Source organism: Bos javanicus, chromosome 7 (assembly GCF_032452875.1).
Source record: "Bos javanicus breed banteng chromosome 7, ARS-OSU_banteng_1.0, whole genome shotgun sequence".
Taxonomy (NCBI): domain Eukaryota; kingdom Metazoa; phylum Chordata; class Mammalia; order Artiodactyla; family Bovidae; genus Bos; species Bos javanicus.
This window is the reverse complement of record NC_083874.1, coordinates 80,706,819-80,724,389: the sequence shown is the minus strand read 5'-3', so window position 1 is coordinate 80,724,389 and position 17,571 is coordinate 80,706,819. Positions and strand designations below refer to the sequence as shown.

At 40.3% G+C, this 17,571-nt stretch overlaps 1 protein-coding gene across 2 annotated transcripts in view; it reads right to left on the bottom strand.

The window, feature by feature from the left end:
- Positions 1-17,571, bottom strand: part of RASGRF2 (Ras protein specific guanine nucleotide releasing factor 2) — a 257,096-nt gene that overhangs the window by 107,897 nt on the left and 131,628 nt on the right. For both annotated transcript variants that reach the window (XM_061424294.1, XM_061424295.1), the window contains exons 13-15: positions 12,476-12,558; positions 5,536-5,784; positions 4,566-4,954 (exon numbers count right to left, since the gene is read on the bottom strand). In XM_061424294.1, coding sequence (XP_061280278.1) covers positions 4,566-4,954; positions 5,536-5,784; positions 12,476-12,558 — 721 coding nt within the window. The remainder of the gene's footprint in view (positions 1-4,565; positions 4,955-5,535; positions 5,785-12,475; positions 12,559-17,571) is intronic.

Below are 17,571 nucleotides of genomic sequence, written 5' to 3'. Positions count from 1 at the left end.
GTTTCCTTTATGAGGATCCACAGGATAAATTATTCTCAAGTCTCAGGAGCAAGAAAATATGTGCCTGCAGACCAGTCTATTCTTAGTTGTCTGTATGAATCATATAATTGATTACACTCAAAACCAAAATCAGAATGACTCCAGGAACTGGAGAGAACCACACAGCATTTGTTTGTTCAACAATTTTTCTTCATTGCCTATTTCTTTATCTATTTGATTTTTAATCCAGCATACCATGTGCCTCTCTTAGTTACATCTTTAACACTTTGAAGAACAATATGGGAAGTAAATACATTAAAAATCATCAGAAGACAGCTACCCGAAAGGGAAAAGAAATCAAGATGCAAAGAAGTGGCCAGAAACAAAGTATTTAAGGGAACGATGGGCCTTCCCAGGTGGCACTAGTGGTAAAGAACCTGCCTGCCAATGTGGGAGACGTAAGAGACACAGGTTCAATCACTGGGCGGGGAAGATCCCCTGGAGGGGGCACAGCAGCCCACTCCAGTTTTCTTGCCTGGAGAATCCCATGGACAGAGGAGCCTGGTGGGCTATAATACATAGGGTCACAAAGAGTCGGACACAACTGAAGTGACTTAGCACACATGCAAGGGAAGGATTGTTAGGGGGGTGGTAATTATAGTAAAAATGAGAGAAAAAGGGGGATGTGTCAGTGGGTAGTCATGACTATGACACGCTGGACTCTGGGGAGAGGACTGGACATCTCTGGAGCTGAGGTAGGTTTTCACGGGCTAACAAGTGCCATGGCCATGCATGGACACAATCCTGAACAACCCCACCTCCACAGCGAGATGGCTCTGCATTTAACCTTGACTGGAGAACCACAAAATCCTATCTCTACCCCACAAGCCATGTGAATAAACTGACCCCTGAAACTCTAACTGCATATCATTTGTTTGGGGGAAATCCAGTGGAGATACAGAAGTAGTAAGCCCATAACTTCGGTTTTTCTCTAATGTGAGAAAGATCCTAATATTTCTGCCTCGCCTTTATCCATGGGCCCTCACCATCTGCTGGGCCCTGGTCAGCAATAACCTGAGCTGCCACATAATAAGGTCTCCAGGTGCCACTAGCTGTGCCCACAACATTCCCACCTCTGGCAGTCTGTTAGCGTCTTGCCCTGAGAGCTTGATTTGGTCCTTTCTCATTTATCTTGGCTCCCCAGTTCTAAACTTTTTCCACCTCATTACTCTTGGGGAAAAGCCACTGATTCCTGCCAGTGATTACACCTCTACGTGAGACAGTAGGCCAAACAGATGTTATGATGCGGCATGGGACCATCACATGCACTTTGGGCTTGGGCCTGGAAGACCAGAACTAGGGAACTTAGTGACCACTGTAGAACAATTCATGTGCAAGTAAAAGTCTAAAAATTAATTATTATGGGTAAGGGGCAACTTGACTGAGGGCCTTTAGAACTGTAACACGTACTTAGTATATAATGCAGAAAGGAATAGATTTTTCTTTTGCTCCTCTATTAAAGAAAGAAGTTACTAACTATACTATCAGGCCCTAGCCAAGTTAAAATGCAATCTCTAGAAAATCACAAAAAAGGAGAAAGATTCTTACCATGCTCCCATTAGAAGGCCACTCTCAAAAGAACAGAAAATACTAAGTGTTGGCAAGGATGCAGAGAAACTGGAACCCTGTACTCTGTTGATGGGAATGGTAAGTGGTGTCGGCACTATCAAAAACAAAAATTTCCTCAAAAAATTAGAAACAGAATTACCATATGATCTAGCAATCTCACTTCTGGGTATATACGCAAAAGAACCGAAAGCAGGGTCTTGAAGAGAATCTGCATACACGTGTACACTGCAGTATTACTCACAAGAGCCAAGAGAGGGAAACAACCCAAAAGTCCATCAAGAGAGGGATGGATAAAGAAAATATGGAATACACATACAAAGGAATACTATTCAGCTTTAAAAAAGGAGAAAACCCTGGCATGTGTTACAACAAAGATGAACCTTGAGGACATTATGCTACATGAAAAAGCCAGTCACAAAAAGGCAAATACTGTGTGGTTTTACTTATATACAATACAAGAAGTAATCAAACTCACAGAAACAAAAATAAGATGGTGGCTGCCAAGGGCTGGGGGAGGGAGAAATGGGGAGTTGTTCAATGGGTATATAGTTTCAGTTTTTTAAGATGAAAAAGTTCTGCGTACTGTACAATAATGTGAATATATTGGTACTTAACACTACTGATTTGTACACTTAATGGCTAACATGGCCAAAAAGAAGAAGGAGGAGAGAAAGGAGAACTTTTTAGGAGAGTTTTAAATAGTTGCTAGATACTAGAAAGCAGGAAGACTAGTAACATGGTCTACTCTGCAGAGCTTCACATGGTGTCCAAACTGGACAAAAGCTGTCACTTCACAAGCTGTGACCACTCCTGCTCTCAGAAATGGCTTTCACCACTGGGGGTTACCAGCAGCCTTTTGCTCATAGGTGCTCTTTGGCCATGAGTTTGCCTATTTCCTCCGAGCAGCCCACTTGTCCATTCTTCTTGGCTGACGTCAATGACCCCTGCAGATTCTGCTCAACCAAACATGATCTCCCCTGCTTTTCACCTTCCTGAGCCCTCCATCTATACATCTTGAACCACCTGTGTTTGCTCACCTTCTCCAGAGAACTACATATAAGGGGCCAGGGTACCATCTTATTTACCACTGTGGATCCTGTAGCACGGCAACGTGCAGAGGAGGAGGTCACAATGACTCCTGAACAACCTTACCCTGTTCCAATCCCAGTCTCCAAACAAAGTCTTGGGGCCACCAATGTCTAACACTGAAATGCTATTCCTAAAGCTCTGCTAACTCAAAATGACATGAGAATCCAGACTAACCTCCAGATTCCTCCTCTCTCATTTAATACAATCCAATAATGGAGGAGAAAGAACTTTCTATATTCTGGGAAGTTCCAGTAATTCCCAGGCCGCTCTGACACAGAGAGGAGATTTGAACTAAGCCTCCCAAAGTCACTCCCTCCACAGAGACTCCCAAGCACTGGTCTGGATCAAACCCCGGATGCATTTGTCAGTCTGTGCACTGCCTCACTATTCCCAAGAGAAATCCATCATGATTCTGCTGCAGCTTGTTGTTCTAATGACTTTTTAAATTATCTTTCCCCTTTCATCCTCCTTAGTTGCTAATGTGTCAACTTAAAGAATTTCTTGGTTAAAAGGGTGCTACTTTTGATCTTGACAACCACTCCAGTTAAAATTCCACAAAGCACTTCACTCAGAAAGCTGATTTAAATGATCTGAGCTAGAAAGTGCATAGAAGCTTCAAGCAGGTAGAAAGCAGGAATCTATGCTTCCGTCTCAGTAATCCTCCTTAAAATTTGGACAATTTGCCTGACTTATTGCCCAATTTTTTATTATGTTATCAGCAAACAAATCAGTCACTGTGTAGTTTACAAAGAAGCTGTTTGCTAATTTGGCTGTTAAATTCTGTTCATCACAGAAACACTGGATTGTAAAAGAACAAGGCTAGGCTCATTTCCTCCAACCCTTACGCTGTACCAAGCTGAGAAGGGTATGGAGATGTGTCACAGCAATCCCTAATTAGTCCCCTGAGTGTTTTGCTTGATTTATTCATTTAACAAAAATTTACAATCTGTGAGGTACTGGCCAACGCCCTGACAGTACAGAAGTGAACAAGACAGACAAGATTGCTGATCTCATGAGCTTCTGTAGGAAAAGACTGCCCAGGCAGAAAAGACTGCCCAGGCAGGGGCATAAGCAAGTGCAAAGGTCATGAGGCAGTAAGAACCCAGGAGTTTTTGAGACACAAATAGGAAATCAGTGTGACTGTAGCCAAGAAGATGAAGAAGAATGGCAGAAGCAGGGATTAGAGACACAGCATCCAAATCTCATAGGATCTGAAGGCCTTGGGAAGAAGATTGTACTTTATTCTAAGTATGATGGGAAGTCTTTAGAGAATATAATCAGGAAATCAGATGATCTAATTCACATTTCTAAAAACTGCTTTGGTTGTGTCATGGACAGTGAACACTGTCTCAGACTTTATTTTTTCCCTATATCTCTGTCATAATATGGAGTGTTGTCTTGGAAACTAAACTGAAGAAGTCATCTTAATGCTTCCAGGTTAGGTTGTCATCCTAAGCAAGGAAAGGCCAGAAGCAGTACAGGTGCTTAAGATGGACACTGGAGGAGGAGAAGGCTCTGGGGCTCGAGGTCATGGATAACGGTGCCTGCAACTTGCCTCTATGCCAAATATTGGGTTATGCTCTTTAGCCAACCAGCCTTAATCAAATTCCACTAAGAACCTTCCAGTGATAATCATATAGATGATACCATCCTTCCATAGACAATTGACTACAATTGGCCTTTTACTACAGAAGGCAGCTAACCCTGCCCTCCTTCCACAAAGGCTAGAAACTTTCAGGACTGTCTAATTAGCCATTGCACTCACTCTACTTTCTATGCAAAAGTAGGAAAGTTGTAAAGAAAGGGAACTAGGGTTCCAGAAGGAATGGTGGGGCCAGCAAACACAGAGTGTGGTAGCAGGATAATACCTCTCTGAATACTTCGTTTTAGCTTGTTACACAGATCCACACGGGGGTTATCAACAGACTCCTCTACAGATCCCGGGCTTTGTTCTGGAGAAGAAAGGCCTCTGCTCAGATCCAACGGCACTTTACCAGTGTGAGGCGGTGGGGACGCAGCTGGGCTGTGGGTGGTGGTGGGGCTGCTGGATGCCGAGGAGGTGGTCAGATCCAGTGCGCCTATCCTTGAATTCAAGGGAGAAGTCAAGGACAGCTTTCTGGCCCTCACTGGGGAGGACGTCCTGGACACAGCCAGTGGAGGTGGGGAAGAGAATTTGCGACACAGGCGTGGGGATTTGCCTTCCACCAAGTGTTCACCTCTGTTGTTCTGGCTGGTAGCAAAAAAGAGTTCCAATGACCTAAAAGCAAGAGCAAAAGCTATTAAAAGATTGTGGCCGAGTGAAAAATTAGTCTCCTGATGTCGTTCAAGACATGCTCCCTACATTAAAAGGCCATGCTATCATAGAACTTCTGTGGCTGGATTCCTTTATTTAAATGTTGGGTGTGTACCATACACTTGCCAAAAGAACACACTTTTTAGGCTTTGTCTAACCCCTTGCTACTAAACTGTGTCCAAAGACAAGGAACACTGGCATTGGGCTCCACTCCAGATTTACTGAATCAGAGCCTGCAGTTTAACAAGGTCCCCTGGTGATGCTTCTGCATATTAAAATGTGAAAAGCACAGTTGCTTTTAAAAAAAGAAAAGAAAGGTAGAAAGAAAAGCTCCAAACAATAGCTTTATCTTGGCAAAGGCCACTTGGAAACTTAAACTGCTTCCCTTGGGAATTGTGACCTCCCCTCACCGTCTTCTACTGGGGACTGGGGGGTCTGGTAAGCTCAAAGGCCAGCCAGGACCCTGCAGAGTGGGCTGTCCATCAGCACAGAGACCCAGGGACCAGGTGGGGCATACTTTCATCTCAGGCTAATCCCAGGCCTACCTGACGGGGATGGAGGTGAAAGGCCTCTTATATATGTCAGAGAGCTTCCCCAGCACCACAGCTGCCGTCGTGAAAATCCGATAGGTGTGCAGAAAGGTGTTGAGGAAATCGATGCTAAGAAACCGCAAGTCGGTCAATCTCTCCAAGAGGCGCTCCACGCTGGCGTACCGGATCTGCGGCACTTTGCAGGAGTTGAGGGTTTTACTGAAGCAAATGTCAGTGTCGTCCTTGTGAAGCCGGGCGTCAGACCTACGCATAAGGCAGGAACGTGAGGATAAAACCAGAGCATAACTGACCTTCAGCCCCTGAGTATTTCAGGGTCTGTAAATGCACACTCATGTCGAGGCTTCCCCTGGCATTTGATAAAAGATGTGCTTGGACATATACAAAGCAGGGCCACAAAAACATCAACCATGCCATTATAGTTTAGGAAGGTCAGAATTAATTGTGAAAATAGGAATCATTCATTCCACTCTGTGGATTCCTTCTCCAGGGGAGGAGAAATAATTTTCCCTTTACACTCCTGAGATCTTAATTGAGTCTCTGTGATAAAAGATAAACAAGAGAAAAATAAAGAAGCTTATTAACATGTATATCTCATGTATCCCTGGGAGATAACCAGGAGAAAATGAGAAACTCAAAAAGGTGGCTTAGAACTTAGACTTAAATGCCATCTTAATAGGGAAAGGGTGGTGGGGGTTGTGTATAGGCCTCTCAGGGAAGAGTAAATGATTTTTAGGAAAGATGAATGGACCCTTAGACTAGATGGAAGGTATCAGAACAGATGGAAGGTATCAAAATAGATGGAAGGTTTGTGACAGTTAGCCTGGGTGTGATGTTGACATCTAGTCTCTCCTGTGACAGCTGTCAATTTTCCATGGTTGGTGAAACTCCTGGGAAGATTTATGACAATTGAGTTCCTTTTTGAGAATCTGTCTTTAGGCAGATAAGAAGAGTTCAGAAAAACCCTCTCTGCATTTGCTGTTTTTCAAGTGTCTGTAGCTCAATGTAATGAATATGCCAAAGTGGCCTATGTTAGAGAAGCATACTCCGCTTTCACTTCTTTCTCTGGTTCAATCCTATTTTACTAGGAAATTAAAGCCAAAGTCCTATTTAGGAGGAGCAGGGCTTATACCCTCAAATCAGAATATCAGAAGTATGATTAAAAAGTAAGGGTGACATTCTCCCCACAGAAGGGTGGGGAGGAGGGGAAGATGCAGACAGCACTGCTATTATCTGTGGTTATTTCTTTTTCTTACTTGTAATTTTGTACATCTGTGCTCCCCCCCCCCACCAACTTTTTCTTGACTAAACCAATAGATATTATATTATTAGGTATTTTTCCCTCTGGAAACAGCTCTTTGATCAGCTCTATTGTTTTTTTTCTATATTTTAAGGTATTAATTTCCATTCTTAGTTATTTTATTCCTACATTTTCCTACAGTTGATTTTTGTCATTTTTTTTCTAACTCCTTGAATGCTTAATCCATTTCATTCTTTCTGGCTGATTAATGCATTGAAGGCCATCCATTATTCTGAATACACTTTAAACCATCAATTGTGTAAAATACTGTGTTTTCCTTATGTTTTCAATACTCTGCAGTGTTAAAAAGTGTCTTCCTAAAAAAATAATGGATGTAATATACTCAGTGAACTCTTCTAAAGATTCCCCTTCCACAGTCTCCACCTGCCCACCTGCAATGCTGGGTTTCTCTCATTCTATAAAACCACCATCTGGCTGCTCCTCAACTTGTCACCTGGAGGCCCTTGTCCTGGAAGCCTGCAACAGTCTTTCCAGGTGGACAGGAAACTCAGGGGAAGGTTCACACAGCAGCCCTTGGGATCCTTGGGTGTGCTCAGACCCCTCAGCTCGTGGTGCACCTTCGTTAGAAAGGTCAAGAAGCCGGGCTAAGTTCATAAGATGGAAAGCGTGGAAGCTGAGGCTGAATCCAAGTGAGGCTCAAAGAAATGCACATCTTTTTGAGGACTGCCCGTAGCCTTCACGTTCCCTTCTGAGACCCCCGTGTCTACCTTCATGGCAGCATCTCAGAAACAGGTGATCAATGAAGTGCTGGATTTCATCATTTGACTAAAGGATACACTACGGGCCAGTGAGGTTCAGTGAGACAGTCGCTTGCTAAGAATCAGCTGGCTTGTTGTGAGTGTCCCTAATTAGCTCTTGCAGTACTTGGGAGGGATTTTAAATTATATATTTATTTTCTTTGGGATAAAAAGAAATCAATAGCTTCTTTAGCTTGCTCTTGGAAACATCCCACCCTAAAGTAAGCTCAGTGCAGAGGGGAAGACTTCATTTGAGGGCCTGAAAGAGCATTTTAAATGAGTAGCTTACTTCTGACGAGGAACTAAGGGCAGCCTGTTCATTCTAGTCACATCACTGATCTTGAAAATATAGAAGAGCATCGAGTGAGGTTCTTGAAAATACAATGGCTCTTTCTTGTCCTTTATATGACCATCCACCAACTTTACTTTTCTGGTTTTTAATCTTCCTCCCTTGTTAAAAGACCTCAGAAACTTCTTTAATTCAATCAGTCTCAGTTCAGTTCAGTTCAGTTCAGTTGCTCAGTCGTGTCTGACTCTTTGCGACCCCATGAATTGCAGCACGCCAGGCCTCTCTGTCCAGCACCAACTCCCAGAGTTCACTCAGACTCACGTCCATCGAGTCAGTGATGCCATCCAGCCATCTCATCGTCTGTCGTCCCCTTCTCCTCCTGCCCCCAACCCCTCCCAGCATCAGAGTCTTTTCCAATGAGTCAACTCTTCGCATGAGATGGCCAAAGTACTGGAGTTTCAGCTTTAGCATCATTCCTTCCAAAGAAATCCCAGGGCTGATCTCCTTCAGAATGGACTGGTTGGATCCGCTAATCAAGGTGATCACTTTTTCTCCCACCATTTTCCCATCTAAAATCTCCATTTTCTTAGAAATGGCATTTCTAAGTAATGCCATTAAGCTAGGAAAATTTTTTGTTTTAACCTCTAAGTTGAGGTCAACTATTATGAAAAGAAAGCAAGCCTCAGCCTAAATATATAAAGTATAAAACATCACTTAAAGGAATATAACCACCTAATAAATATCATGATTTTGCATTATAATGGTAGTTTTGCACTTGGCATTTTTTGACTATAATTACTTTAATCAAATACTAGGAGGAAAAAATATATTGTAGCCAACATGAAATTACAACTAATTACACCACTGCCTCTCAAAATTATGATTACAGTTTCATTTTAACTAAAGAAAAAAGAATTAAATATTATGAAATTATTTAATTTTCTTTTATTACACTGAAAGAGATTTTACTTTATTTCCTAAGGGGCCCTCAAGAAGATATAATGTGTTACTTAAGCCTCCCATGATAATAACAACTCCTTTTTGGTAAACATTTTAAAAAACAATCTTGAAACATCAAACCCAAATCACCTATTGTAATTAGTAAGTTTTAAAAGTGAGTCCCTGCAAAGTAATGCCATTAAGATAGGATAATTTTTTTTCTTTTAACTCTGCAAAACATCTTTTTTTATTTTTTATTTTTTTATTGCATGTAGCCAGAGAGACGTGCAGGGAGGCAAGAATATAGAATTTAGAGAAGAACAGGACCACGGAGGAGACTATCAGAAGGAACAGAGATTGCAAAATCATCTTTTTCTCTGATTGAAGAGAATCAGGCTCAATGACCAGGGGAAAATGGAAGGAAGAAAGATACAAAATATATGAAACTCTGCCTTGGGAATACACCTCGTAGAGAATAGGGCATCCAAATATGTGTGACTTCCATAGGAAGTCCTTACAGCCTCAGATACAGGTTTCTATTCTCTAGTGAGTGGTTCCAACTCATAACAGTGACCTCTCTGTCCCTCCAAATGCAGAGAAGTCTTGGTCTATATAGGAGGCAGTTACAAATGAAACTGGAAATGGGAATTAGTCAAACTCCCAGAACACAGGACAGAAGATGCATTGAGATGCCAGTCATAACTGAGGCAGGCAGAAAACTAAAGTTTTTATCTGTATTAATTTTTTAAGTGAACAAAGTGTATGTAGAGTAGGTGTGCAGCTGCCCTAAGGTTCAAGAGCTTATAAGTTGGCTACCAAGTCCAACTTACATATTCTCATTCTAAAGCAGACTGGAATTTCAAGGCTGTCTAATCTTCAAGAAAGTACTTCAAAAAAATGAATGAAAATAATATACATTATTTTGTGAAGTATTAAAATAAGTCCCATCGCTTCATGGCAAATAGATGTAGAAACAATGGAAACAGTAAGAGACTTTATTTTCTTGGGCTCCAAACTCACTGCAGATGGTGACTGCAGGCATAAAATTAAAACACGCTTGCTCCTTGGTAAAAAAGCTACGACCAACCTAGACAGCATATCAAAAAGCAGAGACATTACTTTGCCGTCAAAGGTCCATACAGTCAAAGCTATGGTTTTTCCAGGAGTCATGTATGGATGTGAGAGTTGGACTATAAAGAAAGCTGAGCACTGAAGAATTGATGCTTTTGAACTATGGTGTTGGAGAAGACTCTTGAGAGTCCCTTGGACTGTAAGGAGATCCAACCAGTCCATCCTAAAGGAGATCAGTTCTGAATGTTCATTGGAAGGACTGATGTTGAAGCTGAAACTCCAATACTTTGGTCACCTGATGTGAAGAGCTCACTCATTTGAAAATACCCTGATGCTGGGAAAGATTGAAGGTGGGAGAAGAAGGGGACGACAGAGGATGAGATGGTTGGATGGCATCACTGACTTAATGGACATGAGTCTGAGCAAGCTCTGGGAGCTGGTGATGGACAGGGAGGCCTGGCGTGCTGCAGTCCATGGGGTCGCAAAGAGTCAGACATGACTGAGCAACTGAACTGAAATGAACTGAACTCTGGTAGAAAACTAATAAGAAAACTAGCCTGGTGATGTGAACTTAAAAATTAAGTCATAATTTGAAACTTTTGACTTAATATTTCATACTTGGTTTTAATTTTATTATCACACATTTTTAACTGATCTTTTCTTTTTACCTACCTTTGAAAAAAATGCACTTATTTATTTATTTATTGTTGGCTTCATTGTGTCTTGGTTGCAGCACCTAAAATCTTCATTGCAGCACACAGGTGCTCTCTAGTTGTGGTGTGTGGAATTAGTTGCCCCATGGCATGTGGTACCTTAGATCCCTGGCCAGGGATGGAACCTGAGTCCCCTGAATTGGAAAGTGGATTCTAAGTCCCTGATCTGTTTTTTGTTTTTTTTTTAAACTATACTTAAAAACCTAGGAAAAATAAGGCTAAAGGAATCTCTGCATGAGAGTCTTAAAATGACCCCTGTTGTTGTTCAGTCACTCAGTCGTGTCCGACTCTTATGACACCATGGACTACAGCAAGCCAGGCCTCCCTGTCCTTCACCATCTCCTGGAGCTTGCTCAAACTCATGTCCATTGAGTCGGTGATGCCATCTTACCATCTTATGCTCTTGCCCCCTTCTCCTCCTGCTCTCAATCTTCCCCAGCGTCAGGGTATTTTCCAATGAGTCGACTCTTCACGTCAGGTAGCCAAAGTATTGGAGCTCCAGCATCAGTCTTTCTAATGAATACTCAATGTTGATTTCCTTTAGGATTGACTGGTTTGATCTCCTTGCAAGTCCCAGAGACTCTCAAGAGTCTTCTCCAACACCATAGTTCAAAAGCATCAGTTCTTTAGCACTCAGCTTTCTTTATAGTCCAACTCTCACATCCATACATGACTACTGGAAGAACCACAGCCTTGACTAGACAGACCTTTGTCTGCAAAGTAATGTCTCTGCGTTTTAATATACTGTCTAGGTTTGTCATAGCTTTTCTTCCACAAAAAGAAAGAAAAAAATGACCCTCTTCAAAATATTTTAAAACTTGACTAGCAATTTATTTTTTTTAATTTTATTTTACTTTTAAACTTTACATAATTGTATTAGTTTAGTTTTAAAGTTTGTACAATTGGGATGATGCTAATTACAATAAATACCTATCATTGTACCTATCAATTGTACCTATCAATACCTGCAATGAAGAGAAAAGTTGATGCTGCTTTTTGTCTTAGCTCAGACCTAAAAAAAAAATCCACATAAAAGGCATGGAAGACAAACATTTTCTTAGCTTCATGTAACTTTTTGGAAAGATATAACAGGACTACTTTTAAAAATACATTTTATTCTTAGAATTTGGACTGCAAATAACCAAGAAAATGAGAGTAGGGAACAATTTGGTCAGCTTGAAAATCCTTCCAAAACAATTTTTGAATTTGGAAACAAAAAAGTATATAGAGACAAAAGTACTAATGTAGAGAGTTATGGCACATAGTTATTGATATAACTTCTCGCTTCAAATAAAACTACAGTTTCCTTAGTGATAACACTAAATTATCGGATTTGCTTTCTTAACAAAACACATAGACAGCAAGATGGAAGCCCTCAGCAATAGCCTCTGGGGCAAATCCATACACAGGCTGTGGGTAGATAGTACCATAGAAAGCCAGTTAATTTATGTTGAATGTCTTCAAAATCTCAGTGTGTCTCTACAACCAAATCTAACTAATATGATTCATACTCACTGAGAAGACTGCAAAAGAATCTGCCAAACTTTTGTCCATCCTCTGACACATCTGCTATCACAACTTTATATACTGAACTTAAAAATTTTGATAGGCTTTTTGTACTGAGGAAGGCATTCTGAATAGTATGAAAAACTGTATTTCTATGCTGTGAGTCAATAAACCATGAATCTGAAAAACCATTACAATAGTTTTATTATTTATAATGGCATATTATGAATTATCACATTACTGCTGAATGTATTCACAGTATGAAGCTGAATCCCAGTGAAGCAATATTTTATTCAGGGTTTTACATTCTCCACCAATTTGATCCTGATTAAAATGTCAGAGAAAGGATTATCACACTTACTTAATCATATGTGGCACAGTAACTTTGGAATTTTCTTCAAACACTATAGTCATTAAACCATTACACCGTATGTTGTCCACGCACTGTGAAATTAAAAAACAGACAGTTACAACCCACATGAAAACCTAGGCAGAGTATGTATTCCTAGAATTATTTAGAGTCATAAAAACAATTCAGTTTCTCATCTGGGCACATAAGCATGCAAGCATGGGTATGCACACATGTGTACACACACACACACACACACACACACACACACATGCACACACACACACACATGCACACACACACAGGGAAACATTACACAATGAAGAACAGAGTCCATACCCAAATACCAAAACTGCGCACCTAGCAAATGCCCAAGGATAGATATAAGGGCTGCATTTTCCTGGAACGTGTTCCCCAAGGATTCTGAGCACAGCATCACATCGGCACAATCCTCTGGCAGTCACAACTCTACTTGAGGAGTTTATTCCCCTAGTGACCACCTCTGCAATATTCCTTCTCTACCACAGGGCGTGGTATGGGGCAGGCAGAGAAGAAATGGCGGCTTCCTTGGATGGGATTCATCTTCTCTCTCACTAGTAAGCTCTGTGTGTGCTTTTTTGTGTGTGTGTTTTGTTTTTTTTTTTTTGCAATAAATCCCTACATTTTACTAGTTTCTCAAGCAGCTTCTATTGGCAATGTGTTGGTTTGGTGAGGATGAACTGTATGCTTTCTCCTGTTTCTGACATACATAAAGCCCTGTTCATCTCCTCTCTTTTCTTTCTAAGAAGAAAACTCAGAACGTTGCTAATTTTCTCTGCCTCCTTTATTTACATCTATGCCTTATCAATTCAAAATTTCCCTTTGCAATTACTTTGGGCTAGAGAAGTATTTTGAATTATACATATTCCCTTTAAACAAAACAGAAAATGAAAAATAAAATCTAAACATTTTTTAAAATCAGAAATTACTTTTAGTTACTAGGATACCATGTACTACTTAATGATTATAATTAAATGGTGTGAGGAAATTGATTGCCAAGTGATTTCACACAGCTCTTGAACTCAGGGTTTATCCTAAACCCCAATGTCTAATGAAAGAATGAATATGCATATAAAAAACTTTGGATTACCAGCATCCCCTGACTGTTGATTCCCCTACTTAGCATAATAGCCATTTTCATACTTAATGTTCCTTAAAACTTTGTTTCCTCAAGTCTTATGCCATTATTTCAATGACGAGGTATAGCGGATCTCTACTTCCAGGAATAAAGCAGAATATTTTAAAGTTCCTCTTCAATTCATTTCTTTAAACATCTGAAATTTTGAATTAGCTTCTTATATGTATAACTGTGGTTCAGTTCAGTTCAGTTCAGTCACTCAGTCGAGTCCGACTCTGCGACCCCATGAATTGCAGCACACCAGGCCTCCCTGTCCATCACCAACAGTTTGAGTTCACTCAAACTCATGTCCATCGAGTCGGTGATGCCATCCAGCCATCTCATCCTCTGTCGTCCCCTTCTCCTGCCCCCAATCCCTCCCAGCATCAGGGTCTTTTCCAATGAGTCAAGTCTGCACATGAGGTGGCCCTAACTATAAATTAGATGATATGTGCTTATACATGAGTTTATACTATATCTTACTCCCCTAGGTGGATTACAAAAATGCATATAGTAAGACAAAGTCAAGGTAAGTAAGAAAATCAGAGAGAATTTGGATAAAGTGTGGAAAATAATAAGATGAAGCCTGGAACCAACTGACCACATATACTTTATGTTGAGAAGTTCCAAACACTTGCTCTACATGGTCCTCAAAATTAGCTGAGCCATGGGGCAGCCAACTCAAAGGAAGCCATATGATCAACTACAAAATTCATGGCTTAACAGAACCTCAATTCATCCTACTCTCTGTCCAAAGGAAAAGTATCTCATGGGTCTTATAAACAAAACATTAAATAATGTCATGAACATTACTGTCCTCAACAACTTCATTTTAAAGTAATTAAAGTTTTGTTTTTTTATCAAATCATGTCTTATAAACTTCCTCAACATTGGTTGAAGAGTATAATTTCAAACTAACCACTCTGTGGTGAGTCCCAAAGGATGGGTCCTGCCTTTGCTTATCTGATTTCAAGCACTAATTTCATACTCTGCAGAAAAGGGTCTGTATGGCTGCTCTTCTTTAGGCATAAATAAATGCAGCCTCTCCCATCAGTTTTGAGTAGCAGGAAGTTAGACATGGTATTCTTCCCAAAGTTCTGAAACTGCGCTGTCCTAAATTAGTACCCAGTTGTATGGAGCCAGTGTTTTCACCAGTGAGCCAAGCTGCCAGTAGTAGGGGTATCCTCGTAGGCCTCAAAATGACCACACGACCTCAAGGGAGAGCTCTCAGTCAGGGCCAGGTGAAAAGAGACTCCAGTGACTCCATTCATTTCTATGCATGAGCATACAGGGGAAAGCAAGGAGATGAGTCTGGCTGGTGTGAGCATCTATAACGGAGGAGACGGTAAGAAAGAGGAAGTCAGCTGCAGTCAGCAGTCTCGAATCTGGATTATATCCAGCAGGCAGATGGTAAGTCACTACAAGTTTCTAAGTGGTCTTGTTCAAGTTAGAAGATCTACAGCTGGGGGAATTCACTGAATGGCAAGATCATCAGGATGATATTCTGAGTCACAAATGAAATGATTCATGGCTCCGCTGAGGCAGACCATGGGAATGAAGAGGAACAGATGGAGATAAATATTTTGAAGAAAGCAATAATAGAAATTGATGAGTTACTGAATAAAACCAAGAGAAAAAAAAAACAGGGTAAAATTCAAAGATGACTTCACTATTAGAACATTTTAAATTGGAAAATGCAAATATATTTAAAAGCAATAAACATGGCCAAATGTTTTTTGAGTGACACAGAACTTAACCAAAACTAGTCTACCTTTTTGGATTCTCATGGGCACCAAGAAGATGCATAGATTATATGGCATTAGAGAAGGCAATAGCATCCCACTCCAGTACTCTTGCCTGGAGAACCCCATGGATGGAGGAGCCTGGTAGGCTGAAGTCCATGGGGTCGCTAAGAGTGGGACACGACTGAGCGACTTCACTTTCACTTTTCACTTGCATGCATTGGAGAAGGAAATGGCAACCCACTCCAGTGTTCTTACCTGGAGAATCCCAGGGACAGGGGAGCCTGGTGGGCTGCCATCTATGGGGTCACACAGAGTTGGACATGACTGAAGCGACTTAGCAGCAGCAGCGGGGATTTTATTAAATGAGGATCTCATGTCTGCATTTATTAAGTATGTATCTATGTGACAGATACTGGGCTAAATGCTGGGAGATGAGGGCAGGGAGCAGAGAAAGAATATATAAAAGAGTTTCAAAGATGAGTAAGGTAAACCACTTTAAATTCATTTTCCTAATTCCAATGGGAAAATGGTTTAGCACTATCCCTATTCTTATGAAACTACGAGCGAGATTTTGGGGCATGGGGACAGATGTGGCATACAGACAGGGAGAGGAAGGAGGGGTTAAGTGACACCTTCACCCCAGTGACATTTCTAGCTATTCCTTAGACTTTTCACTCTCGGTTTTTCTGAGCAGAATGAAGATGTTACCTGGGTAACCAACACAGAAAGTGGGAGGACAGAGCTGGTGTTTGGTGAGAATTGTGGAAAGTAAACAGTGTTCCTTCAATATCCTTTAACAGTCTAAGCAAAAGCATAGTTATCAGACAACAGCCTTAGGATGTCTCAGGGCTATAGATTTTATGTTTAGATATTCTATTTGGCTCTTTGAAAGTTAAATCTGGATCCTTTTTACATAGCGATCTTTTCTTTCCTTTCTTCTTCCTTCCCTCCTTTCATTTCATACTTTACTTTAAATCTTCTTTTAAACCTGTCTTCTCTAAGTTATCACTGTATTAGATGAAGTTCCAGCAGTGCTAATTATACTCCTTACTGAGTCTTCTAACTCTCATTCATGATAGATCAGTTACTCAAAAGATTTGTAATTTTTTATTTTGAGCACATTGTCATGAGCCCCGAACTGTTGAAGTGTTGCTAATGCAGTGACTTTGTGTTTGCTTCTACCAAGCATTCTTGCTAACCAGCAACAGTCCAAAAATTGTTTCTGCATTAATTTCTCAGTTTGGAATTTTCACACCATGTGAATATTGCACATCTGACTTTCAAATCCATAGACCAGAAATGCATTTGTTTTTCTCAAAGGAGATTTTAAAAAATTCAGAACCCAAGACAAAGACAGACTTCTTTATGATTTCCCAGGCCAAATGGGTATTTTTTTTTTTTTTTTGAGTTCTTATTTCATGCATGGGACCGCCTTCCAATGCTCAGGCTTTAAACAGAAATCTTAGTTCCTTTAAGGGGCCCAAGGCTAACCCTCCCTCCTTTAGCTAATACCCCTCAGGCATGGGACCGATAACCAGACTTAAATCATCCTCATGTCTCTGTGTCTTCAGCTTACATGCTGTTTGCTCTGACTTTAAATTTCCCTGTTATTTCTGGCAACTAGAGATTTCCTTTTATATTTATAAATATCATCAATGAATTAAATTTTTTATTATACTGATTTTATGTATTAAATATTTCTTTTTTAAAAAAATTAATTAATTTATTTTACTTTATAATATTGTATTGTTTTTGCCATACATTACTTGAATATTTCTGATTTTATAGCCAGAGGGGATCTAAATTGGTGCAGTCCTCCACACTGCCAGAATTGAAACTTGAGATAAATGTTTTAGATCCAAAAGAGAAGATTTATGTGACCACTTTTGAACATCTTATTATCCAGTGTCAGATCTCATTTTGTAAATCTATTTGATTCATTGTGTCAAGCATTAAATTATTTTCAATAGGAATAAAAATAACTTTTTACTTACACTCAAGTCTCAGAAGGAAATATACATGCAATCTGAACCAGAGATCAAAAGACCATGTAATAAAAAAATCACATTTAATTGTACAAAAAGGTCTTTGATAACTGACACATCTATCTGTGGGATGGATGAATATATATACATATACATATACATACACACATATACACATATGTTGCTGTTGATTAGTAGCTAAGTTTTGCGACCCCATGGACT